The sequence below is a fragment of the Chiloscyllium plagiosum genome, unplaced genomic scaffold, assembly GCF_037043375.1.
Source record: "Chiloscyllium plagiosum isolate Xiang-an unplaced genomic scaffold, Cpla_swu_hap1 HiC_scaffold_37, whole genome shotgun sequence".
Lineage (NCBI taxonomy): Eukaryota > Metazoa > Chordata > Chondrichthyes > Orectolobiformes > Hemiscylliidae > Chiloscyllium > Chiloscyllium plagiosum.
Window position 1 is genome coordinate 33,579,788 of NW_028270175.1, and position 24,096 is coordinate 33,603,883.

Below are 24,096 nucleotides of genomic sequence, written 5' to 3' on the forward strand. Positions count from 1 at the left end.
ATGGTCTTGTGAGAGTATGTTTGCAAAGCGAAGATGGTACAACTTAACCATGCAGAGGTCATGAGATCATTGACCTTTTGTGGCAATATTGCCCATCCAGTTTTCATATGGCCATAGCAGTTGGCACTGCTGTGATCTCTGCCTAAACTGGCCAAGTATAATAGAATGGTTTTCTTATTCAGTCAGTTGGGAATAGGACTAATCCTCTCTCTGTTACCCCATCCAGCTGTGTCTGGAGTGCAGTTTCAATAAAGCGGGAAGAAAGGTTCAATTTCTTAGATCCCATATCTGGCTTGCTACATTTGAGATGGTCTCTATCTAGCCTATAAATATGGTGCCAGTGCCTTTGAGCACTCAACATAGAGTTCATTGAGTAACTCTGGAAACATCTTATTGTGAAGATAGTGAGCTGAGAAGCACATGATCACGTGAGGTATTTTGCCCTGGCTATTGGCAGATATTACACCATCTAACATAGTTGCTGCCAGTTTTTAAACTTCAAATGAGCAAATTTCATCCATGAAAAAATTGTGTCCTTCTAATCTAAACCCCAATTGAAATAAGTTGACTTAGCAACAGCAGGAATCAAGATTGATACCAGACTAACTATTCTAAACCATAGATCTATTCCTGATCCACCTATCTTGACTTTAGCAAGCTATTCTGTGTGTTATACATCCATAAACTCAGGGAAATTTATTCCATGCAGAAGCTGTTCTCTTTGGCTGTTTAAGGGTTACAGAAAAATTAAATATTTAATGAGAACAAATGATAGTCAGGAATCAGAATTTCATTGTCCTTTGTTTTGTTATGGTGATCTGGAACAAATACTATTGACAATCAGGTGGTGCGAGAAGTGTCAAGAACTGAAGGCTGTGATTCACTTGTGGTAGTTGCTTGTTCAGTTGATCCTAATCTCTACGCTATTGCAGCTATCCTTCATTTGCCCACTTTGCATCTCTTTAGCTTTACATTTTGAGTCACTGTAAAGTTTCAATTAAGCAAGCTACATATTTTTTTCCAGATAATTCATACGAGCAGCCTCTACAATGAAAGAAAGTTGACCTGCTATCATGCATTTGAATATAAAATGGATTCATAATCATAGAATCGCTACACTGTGGAAACAGACCATTTGGCCTAACAAGTCCACACCGACCCTCCGAAGAGTATCCCACCCAGAACCATTCCACTATGCTATTACTCTACATTTTCCCTGACTAATGCACCTCGCTTCCACATCCCTGAACACTATGGGCAATTTAGCATGGCTGACTCACCTAACCTGCACATCTTTGGACAGTGGGAGGAAACCGGAGCACCTGGAGGAAACCATGCAGACACAGGGAGAATGTGCAAACACACAGAGACAGTCACCTGAGGCTGAAATCGAACCCTGGTCCCAGGCACTGTGAGGCAGCAATGCTAACCACTGAGCCACAGTGCCACCCAAATAATTCTAATATCTTGGTGTAGAAAATTTTCAACTTACATACTTTTCAATCTAGTAGCAAAGCATTTCCATAAGAAAGCTGAGGATGTTTTATATCAACTTATAATAATGGGGGTCAGTTAACTCTGTTGGCAGAATGGCTGGGTTTACATTAGAATGATGTCAACAATGTTGATTCAAGTCCTGCACCAACTGACGTTACCACAAATGACTCTCCTTCTCAACCTCTCCCCTCGCCTGAGGCTTGCTGACCCTCAAGTTAAACTACCACCAGTCATCTGTGTCTAATGAGAGAGCACCCCAGTGGTCCTCTGGAATTATAAGACTTTATCTTTAATTTAACTATACCAACAATCAAGAGAGGTCAATTTAGGAATTCATTACTAGAAATCATATTTTACAGTGTGCCTAAATTATATGCCAAATCACCTTAATTGCTTCGAGCAACTATGTTGCAGTTTTTCCAAGTTATAAACTTTATTATATTGTATTTTCTATTGTAGGTGTAAATAGGCTATTCATCTGGAGGACAGACTGAAGAAAAGGAGACTCCAGCAACAAATTTCCAGTTTTGCTTGAGAACCTTCTCCCCACCACCTAACATCTATCATCAGGGCAAAACTAAAATGGAAAGTGATGATGACCCTTTGGTGCAGCATCTGTGGCTGGAGGAAGAAGAAGACAATGTGTTGGTAAACTCTTACAGAGGTCAAAGGCTGTGCAAGAAATGCCACTGTAACTTTAAAAGATTATTCTATGATTTGCAAGTTAAAGGTTTTTGGGGAGTGGTTGGGTGGATATTTACTAACCCATATTGCACTGCCTTAATATTAGTAATAGGTTGCATAATCCCAACAATTCTGACTGTTGTTATGCTTTTGCATTGTTCTGCCCTCGATATTGATATATCCTACAATGCCTTTGAGATTCGTAACCATGTATCCTCACTGCGCTTTGATGCACTGACGCTTGCTTTAAAATCACAGTTTGGGTCTTGGGGGAGGAACAGACGTGATTTGGCTGAGTACACATCTGCTACATTAGAAAAACTCATCAAAGAAGAGCTGCAAAAACTGCACAATAATTCTTCTCAGCCAGTCGATGCCTCCCATGTCAAAAACATTTACAAATCAGGTGAAGCGCAGAGACCTGATGGAATTCACCTGAGCAAAAGAGACTTGTTCTCACAACCTGTGACCAAAAGGAGCCATGATAAATACAAAATGCGGAAAGCAAGAGCAGTGTCACACAAGAGCTATCCAAACACTTACATTAATGGAGATACTCAAACACATGCATTATGGAGGATGGAGCTTGTATTTCTAGCAAGAGGTGATGATGAAAGGAATATTTTCACGAAAGAACGTTTATTGACAATTCATGACATTGAGAAGAAAGTCATGGACCATCCTAGGTTTCGAGAATTTTGCTGGAAACCTCATGAAGTCCTCAAGGACATGCCACTTGGTTCATATTCTTATTGCTCGCCTCCCAGTTCCCTCATGACCTATTTTTTTCCAACAGCACAAGGTGGAAGGATTTACTACGATGGAATGGGACAAAAGTTGGCAGATATTCATGGTAAGTTCTCATCTAATCTCAATCTGTAAGTGAGAAAGTTTGAAAGAATTAAGAGCTGATTTGATTAAGTGTTTTAGTTGATGTATGGATTTATTTACTTTATAATGTTTCCTATTATTTTTAATAGGAGAAAGTGAGGACTGCAGATGCTGAAGATCAGAGCTGGAAATGTGTTGCTGGAAAAGCCCAGCAGGTCAGGCAGCATCCAAGGAGCAGGAGAATTGATGTTTTGGGCATGAGCCCTTCTTCAGGAATCATTCTTCAGGATTCCTGAAGAAGGGCTCATGCCCGAAATATCGATTCTCCTGCTCCTTGGATGCTGCCTGACCTGCTGCGCTTTTCCAGCAACACATTTTCATCTATTATTTTTAATATAATTGCAGGGCAGTCTAATCATCAGCTATCACATTCTGCTGCTAATTGTTATGGTAAACAGTTATAGATATTAATCATAGAGACATTTTGTTTTCCATCATGGTTTGTCAGCAGCTGAAGAAAACTATTTAACTATTTTCCATGGGGAAATTTTAAAAAAAATTAATGATCACTAATTAGTCATGATGTACAATTTTTTAAAAGTGCAAATGCTGCATTGAAGAATTGTCCATCTGCATCATTCTATGAATCAAAATATATCCCAATTTTCCACATCAATGAACCATTCGATTTGTACTAGAGTCAGAAAATCATAACTTTAAAATGGAATCTAACACACTTTTCTTTTGACTGAAGAAGAATGAGTAACAAAAAACTTTAATTTGAGTTTATGCTTGATTGATTAAAACATATTATCATTAGTTTTTAGAGTTAACATGCTGGATTATTTTAAATGCTTCGGAATGAAACAATAGCCCATGACAAATCCCATTAGCTTTTACGCTCTCTGAGAAATGCACAACTTTCTGTCAACCACTGGTGACATGGCCACTAAATCTATTTGTTGAATAACGATTTTTAAAAAGTAAGAGGGGCGTTTCCTTGTTGAGGTACTCTTGACCTTACTTATCTTTCATTACTGCCTACTGTCCTTTCAAGCTGTAAGGTCTCTAATTATCCTCTACCTTTCAGAGTCTGCTGGTTGTCTTTAATTGGATGACAGATTGCTGTTCTGACCATTAGTTGACTGAGTGCCTTTGAAGAAACTGCAATCCTAAATTTGCAGTAATGGGGAAATGGAAGCCAATATAGAATAGTGAGGTCAAGTGTTTTGGATGATCAGGAATTACTGCAATATTGAACATGGGCAGCATAGTTTTGTATGAGCTGAGTCAGAGTTCAACATGTTTTTTCCTTTTTAGGGCTCTTCTTGAGATTTCTCTTTCTGATTTTTGGGGACTACCTCCTGGCTTTCAGGGACACCTTTCTCAGTCTCATGAATTCTTTCACTAGGTGGTGGGGCATACATTTAGTTACAATTTCTTTTGTATTTCTGATGATACATGGGAGATCTGAACTCATGTAGAAGCAGAATTAGAAAAATTCATCAATACCCCAATAATCATCACTGTTCCATTAAACTTAAAGCCACAATAGACAAGGAAAACATTAATTTCCCAGAAACCACGGTTTTAAAATCAGTACAAGATGACAAAACTGACACACTTCTCTATGCAAAAAGCCTTCATACTTAACATGCTTCCTATAAATTGCTGAGGTCGCAGTTAAACAACTTGATCTTTGTGTCTAATACGGCTTGTGTGCCTCATAGAATTTAAGATGTTTGAGATATGATAACACATAAATACAGACCTTTATGAAATAGAACTTTTCAATATTAAATTATACAATTGACATATTGTTCATTACAATGTTATGACTGTGATGATAGGAATGCACTGGTAATGAGGCTCTACTACTCCACCAGTCAAGCCATTGATGTAAATGTGTTAATTCAATCACCAAAATGTCTAGTCAATATCAATTTTATACTCATATGCAGAATAAAAGCAACTTTAATTAACTCAAACTAATCCATTTGTTATAACACAAAACATGTCCTTAAAACAAGAAAATACTAGTTAATATATATAACAGAATACAGAATGCACACTATATTGTCTTAATCCCGAATACACACATACATATAAACAGCAGATAAAAACAACAGCCTCTGAAGAGATTGTTATTTTTCAAAAGTAAAAACACCCCTGTTTGCTCAGGGCCTGAAAATGAAGGATATAACTTTGACTCCTAACAGGTCACTGGGTTTCTTGTGAATGAAATTGAATTGCTGACAGCCATAGATTGACAGACGGTTTTCAGTTCGGATTGAAAATCAAAGTAGATCCAACTCTTTGGAAAATGGTCACAATTCTGTTTTTGAGGATTTATAAGGTAGTTAAGGAATACTGATATTTGAAAATTATATCAGGTTCTCAGAATGTTTGCTGAGATAGAAAGGGAGAAACATTGACAGCTTCTGAGTTTTTTTCCTTATTGACCACTTAATTATGTTAAACAGTTAACTAGAAAGTGTTGCTAGGTACTTATTAGCATAGAGGCCCTCATAATTTTTTCATAATTTTCAGCAAATAAGTCGTAAGCCCCATCTCTTATCAACCTGAAAGATTTATGGGCCTTTTTTCTAAAGTCACTTGACTTTTTTTTTACAAACAACAGGTAAACCACAGCACACATTAAACAGTTGACTTTGTTTCCAATACAGCCTTCTTAATCCGTAAAATATCCAAATAGTTCCATCCCTTGCAGTTTTCACATAATCCTTAATATGAAAGTGTTTTTTTCCAACAATGGTAGTATCTACTACATTCTCCTCCGTATAGTAGCTCCTAGGTTCATGAAGCTTTTGTCTAGAGATTGCACATTGATTTACATGGAATTTACTGCATCAGTTTTCCAGGGCTGAGTCTTATCATTTTATGGTTAACTCCGAGTCACATCAAGTTTTTTTGGAGAGTTTATCACTATGAGGCCTAGTGAGATTTCTCACCCTATCGTACCAAACTCACCCCATTAGTTAACTATCCTACCCCATGGCATCTCTCACATGTAATATTTGCCTTGTCATATCATTTTTTGTACCCAGACCAACCTGCCACTCAGTGGATGTCTGCTGAAAAACCAGTATCCCTTACACATAAGCCATCTTTGAAACAAAAAAAACAGAAATTTTAGGAGAAACTCAGTATCTGTGAAAGAAAACAGCATTAATGTTTTGTTTCCAGTGACTCTTTGTTGGAACAGCAGTAGGGTCACTGGACTCAAAGCATTAATTCTGGTTTCTCTCTACATATGTTTTCGGGCCGGCTGGGTTTGTCCAGAAATTTCTGTTTTTGTCAATGAGGTTCTGACTATCCTGTAGTGCCCATCACAGCTGATCTCTATCATGAATAATAACATCCTATTGCAACCCATGTCCACGTCCTCATCCTCTTCCTTAGAAGACCGGTCCCATTCCTCCAGTTCCTCGACATCCAGGATATCTCCATATTGCCTGCTCTAATTATTCAGGGAACAATAAACCAGGATAATGCAGCATACTCTGTTCCATCACAGTCTTTCTTTACAAAGGGGCAGCACTCCACAACTCTCAGAGGGTTACTCAATGGTGTCATGGGTCATGGTCCTAGTGGATAACCCTTGTTCCTGAGAAACCATCCTTGTAAGACACTGAATTGTCAAATACACCAGGTACAGGAGAGTGTTCAATAATGTACGAGTCATCGCAACTAACAGGGTAATGGGCACATACTTCCAAGAAGGGGTAACGGTGATCACAGATTACCTGAACATTTATTGAATGGAATCCCTTTCTGTTGATGAATTATACTGAATTGTGATACAGCTCTCTGTGTCACATGTGTGCAGTTGATAACGAACTGCATCTCAGGAACCCCAACTTTGTCACCAAATCGAACTGTCCAAGTTTCAACACTGATCCCAAAATGAATCTATGTGACCTTCCACAAATCACATTGTTGTCCATCCTGATGCATTTGTAGATGCACAACTGAGAAATCACATACAGTTTTTCCATTGTTTCCTGGTAAATGCCAGTCACGTGGATTTTCAGTGCCACAGTCACCTTCTCAAACACCAGGAGAGGATGACCTCCCACTCCTGGAGCTCTCAGTTTCTGCTTCAGCATCCAGCATAGTTCTGTCATTGCTTCTTAGATATATGGAGCCTTCATTAGCACTGCACTTTACTCATGCCCAGGAAATGGAGAGACAGACAAAAATTCTGGTCTTCTTGCAGATCTCATGCATCCTGGGGCAACATCCAGTTGTGACCTCTCCCTGAGCTCATTGCTCCTTGTCCTCTATGCCTGCTTGCTGCTGCTCCTGGATTTGCTGCTGGTTCTGCTTCTGCCTTCATCTTCACAAAGTGACAGATTGGTTGTGGTATTTTTCCTAAGTACAAATTAACAAATGGGGTGATCTAGTAGATGGAGTTCATCATATTCAATAATTAACATCTTAACCCATTGCAGACTTGGGCTTTTAGTGTCATAAAGTCACAGAGTCATACAACACTGAAGCAGATCCTTTAGCCCAATTCATCTACGCCGAACAGGTTTCCTAAACTGAACTAGTCCCATTTGCCTGAGTTTGGCTCATCTCCTTTTAAACCGTTCCTAACCAAGTACTTTTCAAATGTCTTTTAAATGTTGTAATTATACCTGCCTCTACCACATCCCCTGGTAGCATGATCCATATATGTCCCACTTCTGATGAAGGGCTTATGCCTGAAACATCGACTCTCCTGCCCCTCGAATGCTGCCTCTCCTGCTGAGTTTTTCCAGCACCCATATTTACATGATTCCCTGTGAAAAACTTGTCCCTCAGGTCCCTTTTAAATCTTTCCCTTTTCACATTAAACCTATGCCCTCTAGTTTTGGACTCCCTTACCCTGATGAAAATAAATTTATTATTCACCCTATGCATGCCCCTCATGATTTTATAAACCTCCATAAGATCACTCCTCAGCTTCCTGCACTCCAGGGAAAAAAAGTACCAGTTTATCTAGCCTCTCTTTATCACTTAACCCTTCCAGTCTCAGTAATATCCGATATAGTAAAGCCACATCCAGTGAATTAATAAATTTTACAAGTCTTTTTTGTATCTTTTTCAGTAGCAGGGTGACCAGAATTGTATGCAGTACTCCAAATGTGGCCTTATCAATGTCTTATACAGTTGTAACATGACATCACAACTCCTTTATTCAGGGCTCTGACCAATGAAGGCAAGCATGCCAAATACCTTCTTCACCATCCTGTCTACCTGTGATGTTACTTTCAAGGAACTATGTAACTGCACCCCCTTGGTCACTCTGTTTGACATGACTTGACAGGGCTCTGGCATTATCTCTGTGTACGTTTATCCTGTTTAGTCTTTCCAAAATGCAAGACCTTTCATTTATCTGAATTAAACTCCATTTGCCACTCCTCAGCCCACTGAGCCAGTTGATCAAGATCCTATTGTATTCTTAGATAACTTTCTTCACTGTCCATTATACCATCAGTTTTGGTATCATCCCCACAAACTTACTAACCATGCCTCCAATCTTCTCCAAAAAATTTAGATAAATAATGAACAATAAAAAAAAATTGCCCGTAGTGTTAGGTGTAGGGGAATGGGTCTGGGTGGGTTGCGCTTCAGCGGGTCAGTGTGGACTTGTTGGGCCGAAGGGCCTGTTTCCACACTGTAAGTAATCTAATCTAGAAAATAGACATAGCCTCGATCTTTATAGAATAACCTTGCAGTCCGAACATCAGCCTCCACCACCACCCTTTGTTCCCTACTTTCAAGACAATTTTGTATCCAACTGGCTAGTTCCCCTTGGATCCCATGTATTCTGACCAGTCTACCATGCAGAACCTTGTCAAAGGGCTTGTTGAAGTATATATACACAACGTCTACCATTCTACCTTCATCTACCTTCTTAGTCACCTCTTCAAAAAACTCAATCAAATTTGTGAGACACGATTTCCCACATGCAAAGCCACGCTGACTATCCTGAATCAGTCCTTGCCTTTCCAAATGCATGTAGGTCTTGTCTCTCAGAATCCCCTCCAACAACTTACCCACCACTGACGTTAGGCTCACCGGTTTGTAGTTCCCTAGTTATTCCTTGCAGACTTACTTAAATAATGGCATAACTTTAGCCACGCTCCGATCTTCCATCTCCTCACCCATGGCTGTCAATGAAATGAATATCTCTGCTTTATGCATTTTGACGCCTTCAGCACCTCCGCTTCTGTAATGTGGACTATTTTCAAGACATCACAATTTTTTCCCTGAGTTCCATGGCTTCCATTTCTTTCTCCAAGGTAAGTGCTAACAAGAAATATTTGTTTAGGATCTTACCCATCTCCTGTGGCTCCATATATAGATTATCTTGTTGATTTTTAAGGACTCTGTTCTCTACCTGGTTACTCTTTTGCCCTTAGTATACTTGAGGAATCTTTTTGGATTCTCCTTTGCTTTATCTGCCAAAGATATCTCATGTCCCCCTTTTGCCTTCCTGATTTCCTTCTGATATGTACTCCTAAACCCCTATACTTCTCAAGAGATTTACTTGATCATAGCTGGCTACACCTGACAAATGCTTCCTTTTTCTTGACAAGACCTTCAGTATCTCCAGTCATCCATTGTTCCTTTCTCCTGCCTGCATTGCCCTTAACACTAACACAAACATGCTGGCCCTGAACTCTCGTTACCTTGCTTTTGGAAGTCTCCTACTTGCCAAACATCCCTTTACCTGCGAACAGCCTTCCCCAGTCAACTTTTGAAAGTTGTTGTCTAATGCCATTAAAATTGGCCTTGCCCAATTTAGAACTTTAACTTGTGGACCAGACCTATCTTTTTCTATAACTATTTTAAAATTAATAGAATTATGGTCACGAGTCCCAAAGTTGTCCCCCAGTAGCACCTCAGTCACTTGCCCTTCCTTATTGCCCAGAAGAGGTCAAGTTTTGCCCCTTGTCGAGTTAGGCCATCCACATATTGATTGAGAAAGCCCTTAAGGTGAGGGCAGCCCCTGTCTATGTTTGGAAAATTGAAATCCCCTACTATTACAACTCTTCTATTGTTACAACTAAGTTTGATCTCTGTACAGTAACTGCCTTCAACTTCATAACAATTTGTAAACAATGTAGATATTTGTTGCTCCGTGAGATTTTGAACGAATATTCAGAGATTACCTGATCACAGATCAAAGTGTGGAATGCAGCCAGGCTCCTCAATTTTCTACTGACTACTGGGGGCCCCTCGTACAATCCTGTCGAAGTGATCACCACGCTTTTATTTATCAGTTCCACAAATATAACTTCACTGGACAATCCCTCAGGAATATCCTCTGTAAATACTGCTGTGAAGTTTTCCCTAATCAAAAACAACACTCCCCTTCCCCTCTTTTGCCTCCCCTTCTGTCCTTCCCATAGCAACTGTACCCTGAAACATTAAGCTGCCAGTTCTGTCCCTCTCATAGCCATGTTTATGTAATAGCTATATTATCCCAGTCTTATGTTCCCGTCCATGCCTGGTGTTCATCTGCCTTACCTGTCAGGCCTATTGCATTGGATTAAATGCTATTTAATTCATCAGCCGTCCCTCATTCACTCATCTTATCTAATGCTCTTGGATGTTTATTTGTTCTTATGTATTTTGTTATAACAAAGCAGGGAATTCTTCTGTTAATTAAACCAAACACCCAGAAAAGCTCATCTCGCCTCATAATCTGTGAAAATACGAGTGACCGAGAGCTCCCAAATTTCACTATTTAAAGAAAATAATATCAATTTATTCTTTAACTCTAAAAGTGAACATTAACAACAACTATTCACAACTCTAAGCCCTCCTTTCTCTTGACTACTTATCATTTGCCTTCAACTCTATAACAATATACTGTTCCAATAACACAGTTATTAAAATTACATCAATTTAATTTCAAAACCATATAGCGGCTGTCATCGTCAGTGTCTTTCTTCTTCCAGCTGAAGATCTCCCTGGGTCTTTTTATTACTGTGAAACAGTACCTTTGATAGAGAGTGTTTCAATGGCAGTTGCTCTTCTGACTTTCAAAGCACCTTTTTTTTAATATACCCCTAACATCAGAACATCTCATTGGTTCGATGTTAGCAAAACAATAAATTCAGACTTGATTGGGTTTTAGTATCCTCGGGCATAATTTAAACTCATTGGTTAAATTCGAATTGTTGTCAAAACAGCAACCAACTCAGGTATCTATTTCACAGCCAAATGTTACATTTTTTCAATTTTCCGGTATACTCTGAGACTGCTCTTGTAAGCTTTCACTCTCTCTTAAAGGTACAGTAACTGCCTTCAATCTTATAACAATTTGTAATAAATGTAGATATTTTTTGCTCTGTGAGATTTTGAATGAATATTCAGAGGTCACCTAATCACAGATCAAAGTGTAGAATGCAGCCAGGATAGTGACTTGATTGGCTTGAGCCCTCTGTTAAAAGCAACTTGGGGAGAAAGTGAGGAAAGATACTTCCTCTTATAAAATTATACCATTATTTCACAACCAATCTGTAGTGATAAATCAGTGTGCACAGCTCATAGCAACTAAGTTGCTGCCAGTCTAGCGCTAGAAGGTGAGCTGGTAAGTGATTTTCAAATTAGAGTGGAAAGACCTGGTTTTAACTTCCCCTGCTGGACAATAAAGAGGAAGGGTTGAGGTTAATTGCTGGTCATTATGATTGCATTCCTAATGTTTGCCCCATTGCAATTTCCATGGCTAACGAGGCCTCATTAATACTTAAAAATCAGGACCTGATGAAGTATTTCAGATGTTGACGCTATCTTTACACCTGACCATGTAAGTCAGACATTTTACTCAAAAGGGCCAGGTGATACCCAGGTGGATTGGAATTTGTTTAGTGTATCTTCATAGTCAATCAGTATTTACCTTATCTGAACTGTTACTATCTTGAAAATCTCCATTCTGTCACTCCTAAGTCATCTCGGCTCAAGTATCTGTTTTCCCTCCTTTCTGGTAATTTCCTATACAATCAAAACTGATTTTTTTTTTCTGTAACTGTTATATCAATTCCATCAGACCAGGTAACAGAGATAGACTCTGCACATTTGGTAGATTAGCAATGAAGTCTATTCCCTAGACATGAAAGCTGCTTGTTAATGTAAGTAATGGTCTCTTGAATTATAAGTACTTCAGTAGTTTATGCTCCCCAAGTGAAATATAGTCTGGATGTTTTTGTTCAGTTCAGTATTTCAAATAGTACAAACCAGTTTCATTATCAAAGTAATACTCCTGTTCATCTGCTCAAAGACAATAGTTAAGAGAAACTGAAATTCCTCTTTGAATTATTGTTTGCTTTTTTGTGTGGTATCTATTCTGAGAAATAAACAGTTTTCAATATTTTTTATCCCTCCATCCTGCCAACTGCAAAACCCTAGCAAGAGATGTATGTAAGCAACATCCAATTATTCACATTTATACTGTTTTATATCTCTAAGCATCTCCCTTGGACATTCAACTGTTGCTGAAATAACTATACCAAGGCCAGGCCCTGTCACCAAGCCACCCTTTATTTACTAGTGTACAGTACACTGGCTGTAACTAGCCAGTTCGAAGCCAGTCCACAACTGAGGAGATCCTAATCTCCTGGTTATATTGTTCAGCCAAGGCTTTCCTGATTGTCCCAGGTTACCAACTCAAATCAAGAACCTCTTGGTCAGCAAGGTTCACCTGGTCCCAATCACTACAGTTGTCATTGTTAAATCCCACATGGTCAACATCCTGGGGTTCTCAGAAACTGAACTGGACCAGCCATATAAATGTTATAGCTGCAAGCGCAGGTTTGAAACTGAGAATGCAAAAGCAAGTAACTCAGTTGCTGACTCTTATTCATCATCTAAAATGCACAAATCAAAAATAGTCTTCACTTCCCTGGATGTCACAGCTCCAACACTGAAGCTCAAACCATCCAGGACAAAGCAGTCTACACTACACGCGGTCACCAACTCCAAATCATCTATGTAAATTATGAATAATTGCAGCCCAACACTGATACCTGAGGAACACCACTAGTCACTGATTGCCAACCAGAATAGCACTCATGTATTCCCACTCTTTGCTTCCTGTTGGTTAACCAACTCTCCATGCTACTACATTGCATGTAACGCCTTGCATTTTTATCTTATGCAGCAGCCTTTTGTGCAGCATGTAGTTGAATGCCTTTTCAAAATCTAGATGCACCACATCTAGATGCACCACATCTCAAATCAAGAACCTCTTGGTCAGCAAGGTTCACCTGGTCCCAATCACTACAGTTGTCATTGTTAAATCCCACATGGTCAACATCCTGGGGTTCTCAGAAACTGAACTGGACCAGCCATATAAATGTTATAGCTGCAAGTGCAGGTTTGAAACTGAGAATGCAAAAGCAAGTAACTCAGTTGCTGACTCTTATTCATCATCTAAAATGCACAAATCAAAAATAGTCTTCACTTCCCTGGATGTCACAGCTCCAACACTGAAGCTCAAACCATCCAGGACAAAGCAGTCTACACAATCAGTACCCCTTCCACCAATCTAAACATTCACTGTTTACACCAATGCACAATGGGACCAGCTGCAATTTCAACAACACATGTCAGTAAATGACAAAGAAACAAAGGTAGGTGAGGACCTGGAAACAATCATTATCACAAAAAAGGTGGTGTTGAGCACCTTCTGTTCAAGAAAACTATCGTGGATACATTCAATTAACTCCTCTTCAAGGCTACCATGGCCGATGTGGTTCAACCTACTCCTGAAGCACCACAGTCCATTTGGTACATCAACAGTATTATTAGGAAGAGATTTCCTGGATTTTGATCCAGCGATAATAGAGGAATAGCAACATAGTTGCAAGCCAAGGTAGTGTGCGGTTTGCAAAGGAAGTTGCAGGTGGTGTTGTTCCCACATGTCCTTTTGTTATAGAGTTTGTAGATCTGGAATGTGTTGTTGAAATTGCAGCTGGTCCCATTGTGCATTGGTGTAAACAGTGAATGTTTAGATTGGTGGAAGGGGTACTGATTGTGTAGACTGCTTTGTCCTGGATGGTTTGAGCTTCAGTGTTGGAGCTGTGACATCCAGGGAAGTGAAGACTATTTTTGATTTGTGCATTTTAGATGATGAATAAGAGTCAGCAACTGAGTTACTTGCTTTTGCATTCTCAGTTTCAAACCTGCACTTGCAGCTATAACATTTATATGGCTGGTCCAGTTCAGTTTCTGAGAACCCCAGGATGTTGACCATGTGGGATTTAACAATGACAACTGTAGTGATTGGGACCAGGTGAACCTTGCTGACCAAGAGGTTCTTGATTTGAGATGTGGTGCATCTAGATGTGGTGCATCTAGATTTTGAAAAGGCATTCAACTACATGCTGCACAAAAGGCTGCTGCATAAGATAAAAATGCAAGGCGTTACATGCAATGTAGTAGCATGGAGAGTTGGTTAACCAACAGGAAGCAAAGAGTGGGAATACATGAGTGCTATTCTGGTTGGCAATCAGTGACTAGTGGTGTTCCTCAGGTATCAGTGTTGGGCTGCAATTATTCATAATTTACATAGATGATTTGGAGTTGGTGACCACGTGTAGTGTGTCAAAGTTTGCGGATGATACTGAGATGAGTAGCAGAGCAAAGTGTGCAGAGGACTGTGAAACTTTGCAAAAGGATATCGATAGTTCTCGGTGAGTGGGCAAAGGTCTAGCAGATGGAGTACGATGTTAATAAAGGTGAAGTCTTTGGTAGGAATAACAGTAAAAAGAGCTATTACATAAATGGTAAGAAATTGCAGCATGCTGCTGTGCAGAGGGACCTGGGTGTCCTTGTGTATGAATCACCGAAGGTTGGTTTGTAGGTGCAACAGGTAATTAAGGCAAATGGAACTTTGCCCTTCATTCTTCAGAGATTGAGTTTAAAAGCAGAGAGGTTATGTTGCAGCTGGATAGGGTACACCAGTACTGCGTGCAGTTTTAGTCTCCTTACTTGAGAAAGGATGTATTGGCACTAGAAGGGGTGCAGAGGAGTTGCACTCGGTTGATTCTGGAGTTGAGAGGTTGGTTTATGAAGAGACACTGAGTAGACTGGGATAATATTCATTCGAATTTAGAAGAATGAGAGGGATCTTATTGAAACATAAAATTATGATGGGAATAGATAAGATAGATGGAGAGAGGATGTTTCCACTGGCGGGTGAAATTAGGACAAGTGGGCACAGCCTCAAAATTGGGGGGAGCAGATTTAGGACTGAATTGAGAAGGAACTTCTTCACCCAGAGTGTTGTGAATCGATTGAATTCCATGCCCAGTGAAGTGGTTGAGGCTTCCTCAGTAAATGCTTTTAAAGGTAAGATGGATAATGTTTTGAATAGGAAAGGAATTAAGAGTTGTAGTGAGAGGGTGGATAGGATGAGCTGAGGCTACAAAAAGATCAGCCATGATCTTATTGAATGGCAGAGCAGGCTTGAAGGACCAGATGGCCTACTCCTGCTCCTGGCTGTTATGTTCTTATTTTTTTTAATAGGGCTCATTACCATCTTCTTTGAGGGATAGGCAAAAAATGTTGGTCTTACCAATGGCACCCACATCCTGTGAAACTCTGAAACAAAAATACATTATAATACAAAATACTGTGGGTTAAATGGATTAATGAGTGTAATCTTCTGGGCCCATCTGAGGCATTTAGCAAGGCAAAATTTGAGTGGAAAGGCAAAATTGTGATTCCCAACATTGGATTAAAACTTAAGCATCAAGTTCCTAAAACCTTTCACATATGAAAGTCCCAAATGTGTAAGCCAGGAACCCGTTTTGCATTTATTAGCATTATATGAATGTTGTCTAACACCCCAGCCTAGTGCAATTACTTTTATGGGTACAATTTCTTTTCAAACTCCGTCACAGGATGTGGACATTGCAGGCTGGACAAGCATATATTGCCCATCCCCAGTTGCCTTGAAAAGGTGGTGGTGAATTATTTGCCTGAACCACGACACTCCATGTGCCGTAGGAAGACCCACAATGCCAGTAGAGAAAAGAGTTCCAGGATTTTCATCCAGCGAAATTGAAGGAACAGCAATATGTTTCCAAGTCAGGATGATGAGTGGATTAGAGGGGAACTTGCAGGTGATGGTGTTCACATGTATCTGCTGCCCCTGTCCTTCCAGTTGAAAGTGGCCATAGATTTGGAAAATATTATCTAAGGAATCTTGATGAGATTTTGCAGTGCATCTTGTAGATGGTATACGCTGCTGCTATTGAGTATCTGTTGTGGAAGGAGTGGATGCTTTTGGATGTGGTGCCAATTAAGCAAGCTACCTTGTACTGCATGTTGTCAATCTTCTTGAGTATTGTTGAGGCTGCACCCATCCAGGCATGAAGTATTCTATACACTCCTGCATTGTGCTTGGTAGATGGTTGACAGGTTTTCGGGAGCCAGAAGATGTGTTACTCTCTGCAGAATTCCGAGCCTCTGAAATGCTGTCATAACCACAGTAATTATATGGGTAGTCCAGTTCAATTTCTGATCAATGTGTACCCCAGGGTTTGATAGTGGAGAATTCAGTGATGATAATGCCATTGAATGTCAAGGGATGATAATTAGGTTGTCTCTTTTTGGAGATGGTCTTTGGTATTTCTATGGCACAATTATTACTTGCCACTTTTCAGCCCAAGCTTAAATATTGTCCAGGTCTTCCTGCATTTAGACCTGGACCATTTAAGTACCAGAGGTGTCATCAACAGTGGTAGACATTGTGCATCATTGGCAAATGTCTGCACTTCTGATCTTCATTAACAATATTAATAAAACATCTGAAGATGGTTACACCTAGGATTTCCCTTTGCTAGACAAAAGTGAAAAAGAAGAGTTTGTACATAAACCCAATTCTATATGTGAGACATAAGTAGAAAGTGATAGAGAAATCCAGTAGGTCTGGCAGCTTCTAGAAAGAAGCAGAGTTTACTCAGATCACCCAGGTTGTGAAAAGTGTAATTTTAACTGGTCTTGCAAGATATTGCCATGGTATACTGCTAATAGTGTAAGGGATGCAAACTGTGCACCCAACTCAGCCTGCCCAAACAAGGCAATCACACTGGCTAATGCTAGCAAACCTGACCATGGCAGGCGTGAAGGTTTCAAAGTAAAAAGTGGTCAAAATAAAAAGTACGATAAAACTCCAGCAGATCTGCAGATGCAACACTTGAGGACAAAGGCTATGCCTATCTCTCTGAGAATCACAAAAGGATTCAATTTCCTCATCACAAGCTCCTTTCAGATTTCAAATGGGACTTGTGTGGCATCTCACAATTGGCCACACAGAAATGGATATTTCCATACTAATCAAGGATAGAGAGCAACAATTAACAATATATCCTGTGGTTGCCAAATCTTCCTTGTCCAAGTTGGTGTTTGGGTTGGGACTGAGGCATTATTTTTCTCTCCTGGATTGGGAGTGAGATTGGGAGGCTGTATAGAAAAACACAATGGGAAGAATCTTATAGGAGTCTGAGTGATGTGGGCTGTGGCGAGATGTGTGGCAGAATCAGGCGCTAAGTGTGCGGAGGCTCATCTCACCATTGAGTTTATCTCACTCTTTGCTTTTCACAATAGCTGAAGTGATGAGATTCTCTGCAGAGAGGTGCTGATTGACAGGGATTAATGCTTGATAAATGCCTATTCAATGGCACACTTTCCTTATTAATTTACACTCTCAAGTTTGATAAGTTGGGACAATGTTGAGAAACCTCAAAATGAAAACCAGTGCCTGTACCTGGCAGATTCAGCTCTCTGCTTACTCCCCCCACCACCATGTGTCTGTGACCAAACCGCAACTCAGACCATGATATATAGATGCTCGTCACATTTAGTCCTCTTCCATGGACATTGGCATCACCATCTGTCTAGGAGAGCACATCTTGCTGTCAAACTCACACCTGCTCCTTGTTCCAGTAGCTTATGCAATAAACATATGGCAGGTGAAGCAAGTATTCCTGATGAAGGGCTCCAGCCCGAAACATCGATTTTCCTCAGATGCTGTCTGACCTGCTGTGCTTTTCCAGCAACACACTCTCAACAAATGAAGCAAGCAGCCAACAGTCATACAACTTTAAGGTGAGTCATCCTCAATGAAGTCCATTGAGACACTAGTCAATTGGGGTCCTCAGCACAGTAATGGAAATGTGTTGCTGGAAAAGCGCAGCAGGTCAGGCAGCATCTAGGGAACAGGAGAATCGACGTTTCGGGCATTAGCCCTTCTTCAGGAAGCCCTCCTCAGCACAGTAAGTCAAGGATAATTTTCCATAATAGTCCAGGAAATTGGCTACAATCAGGTGTCAACAGAGTCTCCGTGTGTCCATGCCTCTGCAGAGCAGAGACTGGGCCACAGACGTCCAATGGCACCATAGTGGCCAGTCAGACGGGGTGTGGCAAAGGGCTGATGCAGTTGGAGAGATGTATAGAAACCAGTTGAGTTTGAACACATCTTGCCCGGAGCTGTCCAGTCATGTCAGTCGAGGGGATGAGCCACCCTCAGTCACCTGGTCAATCCTCAGAAACTCATGGGAAAAGAGTTTGGGGGTTGGGGTGAAATAGCAGCCAACATTCCCTCTGAGGTTTCTGTATTCTTCTCCTCAGAAGAAAAGGATGGTACTTCTGATAGAGTCAGTCATTTCAGTGCTGAGGACAAGGGTATCTTGTGAAATCTGCAAGACCAAAGAGAGAGAAGGTATTGCAGCCTCTGGTTAGAAGCGGTGTCCAGTGACTGAAAATTACAGTGCAGTTAATGGAAGAGTGGCAGTAGCATATAGAGTAGTACTTACTTGTTTGGCAGGACATGATGTTTCAACATCCCTGCAGGTGTGATCCCAGTCCTGTCAGGGCTAAATTTCCCTTCTTACTGGGGATAAGGATCCTGATGTTAGGTACCCCTCCAACTGCTCAGGCGCTCTCAGCCCTTATTCAGGCTATCTTCTCTTATAATGAGAATAAATCGGGGAATGATTTACACTACTATGACACAGTGGCATGCCTGTCAGTCCTGGTACATGTGGGAGGAAGGTGATGAGATGTAACAGAACTGAGGAGAAGGCACAAAGGCTTGCACTATTAGTGGTATGGGAGGCTGACAGGGTAGGGGAAGAATGTTGGAATCAATAAGCATGTGAAATGGCAGAGATAGTGACTGTGAGTTTTAGAGAGAAAAAAGTATGGAGTTAAACCTTGCAGAACCGAGAGGTAATTGACTTTTTTATAGCATCCTGGCTGTTCTTTCACACCTTGAAGCTGGCACTGATCTGGGTGTTGACTGCAGACCAGGCTATTAAGATCTGGTGGCACAACCACTTCTTCCCAACCTCTGAAAAGAGAACAGCTGTCCTGTGCAACACCCTGTCCACCAGGAGCTCAAGGTTCCAGTTGGTGAATTGTGTTGCCATCTTCCCATTCCCTGGTATTTTGTGAGTATGATCTTCAATACTGTCCTGATGTATTGCAGCATTTTAAAGGTGATGTGGGTACAAGGGATGCCAGTCTTTGAGTTGATATTTGCTGAGTAGCGAGGTGTTATGGGAAATGATGCGTTAGAAATCAGATGTGAGACATATTGTAGGGCAAATAAATGTGTCACATTTAACTAAATACAGTAAGACATCTTACCAGACCTCATGGTGACAAACACACCAAAAAAAACATACAATACCACTTGAATTTAGCCAAAACAAACTTAGATTCAACTCAAAGATTTGTTAATGTTGAGAGCTGCCATATTTTATCAAAATGTTTTAAAGAATCGCTGTTTCATGTGCTCGCAGAATGGAGGTTTCCTCATTAGATAGGTGTATCCAATCTCCCCTTTGGCACAAATACAGTTCCTTTGCTCTGCCAGCTTCACTGCCTGCTCCTTGAAGAGAGCCAGGAGCACTGTAGGCATTCTTCATACACACTGTTAAAAATCACACAACACCAGGTTATAGTCCAACAGGTTTAATTGGAAGCACACTAGCTTTCGAAGCAACACTCCTTCATCACGTGATAGTCTGGTCAACTCATTCATACACACTGTTCTGGACATGTTTTTGCTTATGTGCATGTTCTCCTCTTGCAGAAGGAGAGAAACATTCAGATATATTAGCATGGGACCTATCCTCAGATAAGGATTGAAATGTCAATTCCCAAAGCTGTGAATGTCTGCTTTAAGACCATAAAACCATAAGACATAGGAGTGGAAGCAAGGCCATTCAACCCATCAAGTCCACTCCGCCATTTAATCATGGCTGATGGGTGTTTCAATTCCACTTACCCAGACTCTCCCTGTAGCCCTTAACTCCTTGCGAGATCAAGAATTTTCAAAGTTTGTGAGAAGATTTGTAGCTCGGGTGCTCGTTGCTGTGGTTCTGTTCGCCAAGCTGGAAGTTTTAGTTGCAAACATTTCGTCCCCTGTCTAGGTGACATCCTCAGTGCTTGGGAGCCTCCTGTGAAGCGCTTCTGTGGTGTTTCCTCCGGCATTTATAGTGGCCTGTCCCTGCCGCTTCAAACACATCGACCTGGACCCAATATACCGGCCACTAAGCGGACAGCTGAAACTGACAACTGGAAGCGGCAGGGACAGGCCACTATAATGCCGGAGGAAACACCACAGAAGAGCTTCACAGGAGGCTCCCAAGCACTGAGGATGTCACCTAGACAGGGGATGAAACGTTTGCAACAAAAACTTCCAGCTCGGCGAACAGAACCACAGCAGATCAAGAATTTATCAATCTCTGCCTTGAAGACACCCAACGTCCCAGGCTCCACTGTGCTCTGCGGCAATGAATTCCACAGGCCCACCACTCTCTGGCTGAAGAAATGTCTCCTCATTTCCATTCTAAATTGACTTCCTCTAATTTTAAGGCTGTGACCATGGGTCTTAGTCTCCTTGCCTAATGGAAACAACTTTGCAGCATCCACCCTTTCTAAATCATGCATTATCTTGTAAGTTTCTATTAGATATCCCCTCAACCTTCTAAACTCCAATGAATACAATCCCAGTATCCTCAGCCATTCACCATATGTTAGACCTACCATTCCAGGGATCATCCGTGTGAATCTGCTGGACACGTTCCAGTGCCAGTATGTCCTTCCTGAGATGTGGGGCCCAAAATTGGACACAGTATTCTAAATGGGGCCTAACTATACTTTTATAAGTCTCAGAAGCACGTCGCTGCTTTTATATTCTGACCCTCTTGAGATAAATGACAACATTACATTTGCTTTCTTAATCACGGACTCAACCTGCCAGATCCCTTTGTACTTTGGCTCTATGAATTTTTTCACCATTTAAAAAATAGTCCATGCCTATATTCTTTTTTCCAAAGTGCAAGATCTCGTACTTGTTCACGTTGAACCCAGACCCCACTTGTCACCAGCTGCCATTCCGAAAAAGAACATTTTATCCCAACTCCCTGTCTTTTGTCAGACAGCCAATCCCCAATCCATGCCAGTAGCTCACCTCGAACACCACGGGCCCTCACCTTACTCAGCAGCCTCCCATGAGACACCTTATCAAAGGCCTTTTGGAAGTCTAGATAGATGATATCCACTGAGTTTCCCTGGTCTAATCTACTTTTTACCTCTTCAAAGAATTCTAACAGGTTTGTCAGGCACGACCCCCCCTTACTAAATCACTGATGACTTGTTCTAATCTGACCCTGCACTTCCAAGAATTTAGAAATCTCATCCTTTATAATGGATTCTAGAATTTTACCTACAGCCAAGGTTAGGCTAATCGGCCTATAATTTTCCATCTTTTGTCTTGATTCTTTCTTGAACAAGGGGGTTACAACAGTAATTTTCCAATCATCTGGACCTTTCCCTGACTCAAGTGATTTTTGAAAGATCACAGTCAGCAGCTCCGCTATTTCCTCAGCCACCTCCCTCAGAACTCTAGGACATAGCCCATCGGGGCCAGGAGACTTGTCAATTTTTAGACCTTTTAGCTTTTCAAATACTTTCTGTTTTGTAATGGCTACCATACTCAACTCTGCCCCCTGATTCTCCTTAATTGTTGGGATATTACTCAAGTCTTCCACTGTGAAGACTGACACAACGTACTTATTAAGTTATAGAGTCATAGAGATACACAGCATGGAAACAGACCCTTCGATCCAACCCGTCCAGGCCAACCAGATATCCCAACCCAATCTATTCCGACCAGCCAGCACCTGGTCCATATCCCTCCAAACCCTTCCTATTCGTATACCCATCCAAATGCCTTTTAAATATTGCAATTGTATCAGCCTCCACCACTTCCTCTGGCAGCTCATTCCATACACTGTGTGAAAAAGTTGCCCTTTAGGTCTCTTTTATATCTTTCCCCTCTCACCCTATACCTATGCCCTCTGGTTCTGAACTACCCGACCCCAGGGAAAAGACTTTGTCTATTTATCCTATCCATGCCTCTCATGATTTTGTAAACCTCTATAAAGTCACCCTTAAACCTCTGACACTCCAAGGAAAACAGCCCCAGCCTGTTCAGCCTCTCCCTATAGCTCAAATCCTCCAACCCTGCAACATCCTTGTAAATCTTTTCTGAACCCTTTCAAGTTTCACAACATCTTTCCGATAGGAAGGAGACCAGGAGATACAGCTGTAATGCTATCCCTTATCAAAAAAAAAACACTCCCCGTCCTCTCTTGCCCCCCTTTCTATCCTTCCGATAGCATTTGTATCCTGGAACATTAAGGTGCCAGTACTGTCTATCCCTGAGCCACATTTCTGTAATTGCTATGATATCCAAGTCCCATGTTTCTAACCATGCCCTGAGTTCATCTGCCTTCCCAGTTAGGCCTCTTGCATTGAACTAAACGCAGATTAATTTATCAGTCCTACCTTGTTCTCTGCTTTGTTCCTACCTGCCCTGACTGTTTGACTGTACTAGTCTCAGATTGATCTCTTTCCTCGCTATTTCTCTGGGTCCCACTTGCACCCTACCTTACTAGTTTAAATCGTCCCGAGCAGATCTAACAAATCGCCCTGCCAGTACATTAGTCCCCTTCCAAATCTGGTGCAATCTGTCTTTCTTGTACATGTCACTTTCACCCCAGCCATGCATTCATCTGCTCTATCCTCCTATTCTTACCCTCACTAGCTCATAGAACTGGGAGTAATCCAAATATTACTTTTTGAATTCTTGCCTAACTTTCTATATTCTCCCTTCAGAATCTCATCCTTTTCCCTTCCTATGTCGTTCATTCCAATTTGTACAATTACCTCTTGCTGGTCCCTCTCCCCCCTTGAGAACATTCCACACCCTCTCTGAGACATCCTTGACCCTGGCACCAGGGAAACAACACACCATTCTGAATTTTTGCTGCTGGCAGCAGGAACGTCTGTCTGCGCCTCTGATTAGCAATTTTGGTTTCAATCACAAACTTACTAACCATGCGTTCTGTTGTCTGATCCAAATCATTTATATAAATTATAAACACAACAATGGACCCAGCATTAATCCTTGCAGCACACTGCTGGTCACAGAATTCCAGTCTAAACGAGAACCCTCTATCACCACCTTCTGTCTGCACCAGTCAAACCAATTTTGTATTCAACTGGCTAGATCTCTGGGGATCCCATGTCATCTAACCTCATTAACCAGTCTACCAGGCAGAACTGTGCCTAAGGCCTTGTTAAAGTCCATGTAGACAACATCTACCATTCTACCTTCATCTATCTTTTTGGTCACCTCTTCAAAAAGCTCAATCAAATTTGTGAGACACGATTTCCCGTGCACAATGCCATACTGACTAAGGAGAGTCCTTGCCTTTCCAAATACATGTAGATCCCATCTCTCAGAATCCCCTCCAACAACTTAGCTACCACTGATGTTAGGTTCACTGGTTTGTAGTTCCCTGGCTTTTCCTTGCAGCCTTCTTTAAATAATAGCACGACTTTTGCCAGCCTCACCCCCGTGGCTGTTGATGATACAAATATCTCCACCAGAGGCCCTACAGTTTGTTCTCTAGCTTCCCACAATGTCCTGGATACACTTGATCAGGTCTTGGGGATTTGTCTACCTTTATGCATTTTAAG

At 41.0% G+C, this 24,096-nt stretch overlaps 1 protein-coding gene across 8 annotated transcripts in view; it reads left to right on the forward strand.

The window, feature by feature from the left end:
* disp3 (dispatched RND transporter family member 3) overlaps nt 1–24,096 on the forward strand; it is a 492,179-nt gene that overhangs the window by 277,506 nt on the left and 190,577 nt on the right. For all 8 annotated transcript variants that reach the window (XM_087980574.1, XM_087980573.1, XM_087980579.1 and 5 more), the window contains one exon: nt 1,957–3,034. In XM_087980574.1, coding sequence (XP_087836700.1) covers nt 2,080–3,034 — 955 coding nt within the window. In that variant the 5' untranslated portion in view covers nt 1,957–2,079. The remainder of the gene's footprint in view (nt 1–1,956; nt 3,035–24,096) is intronic.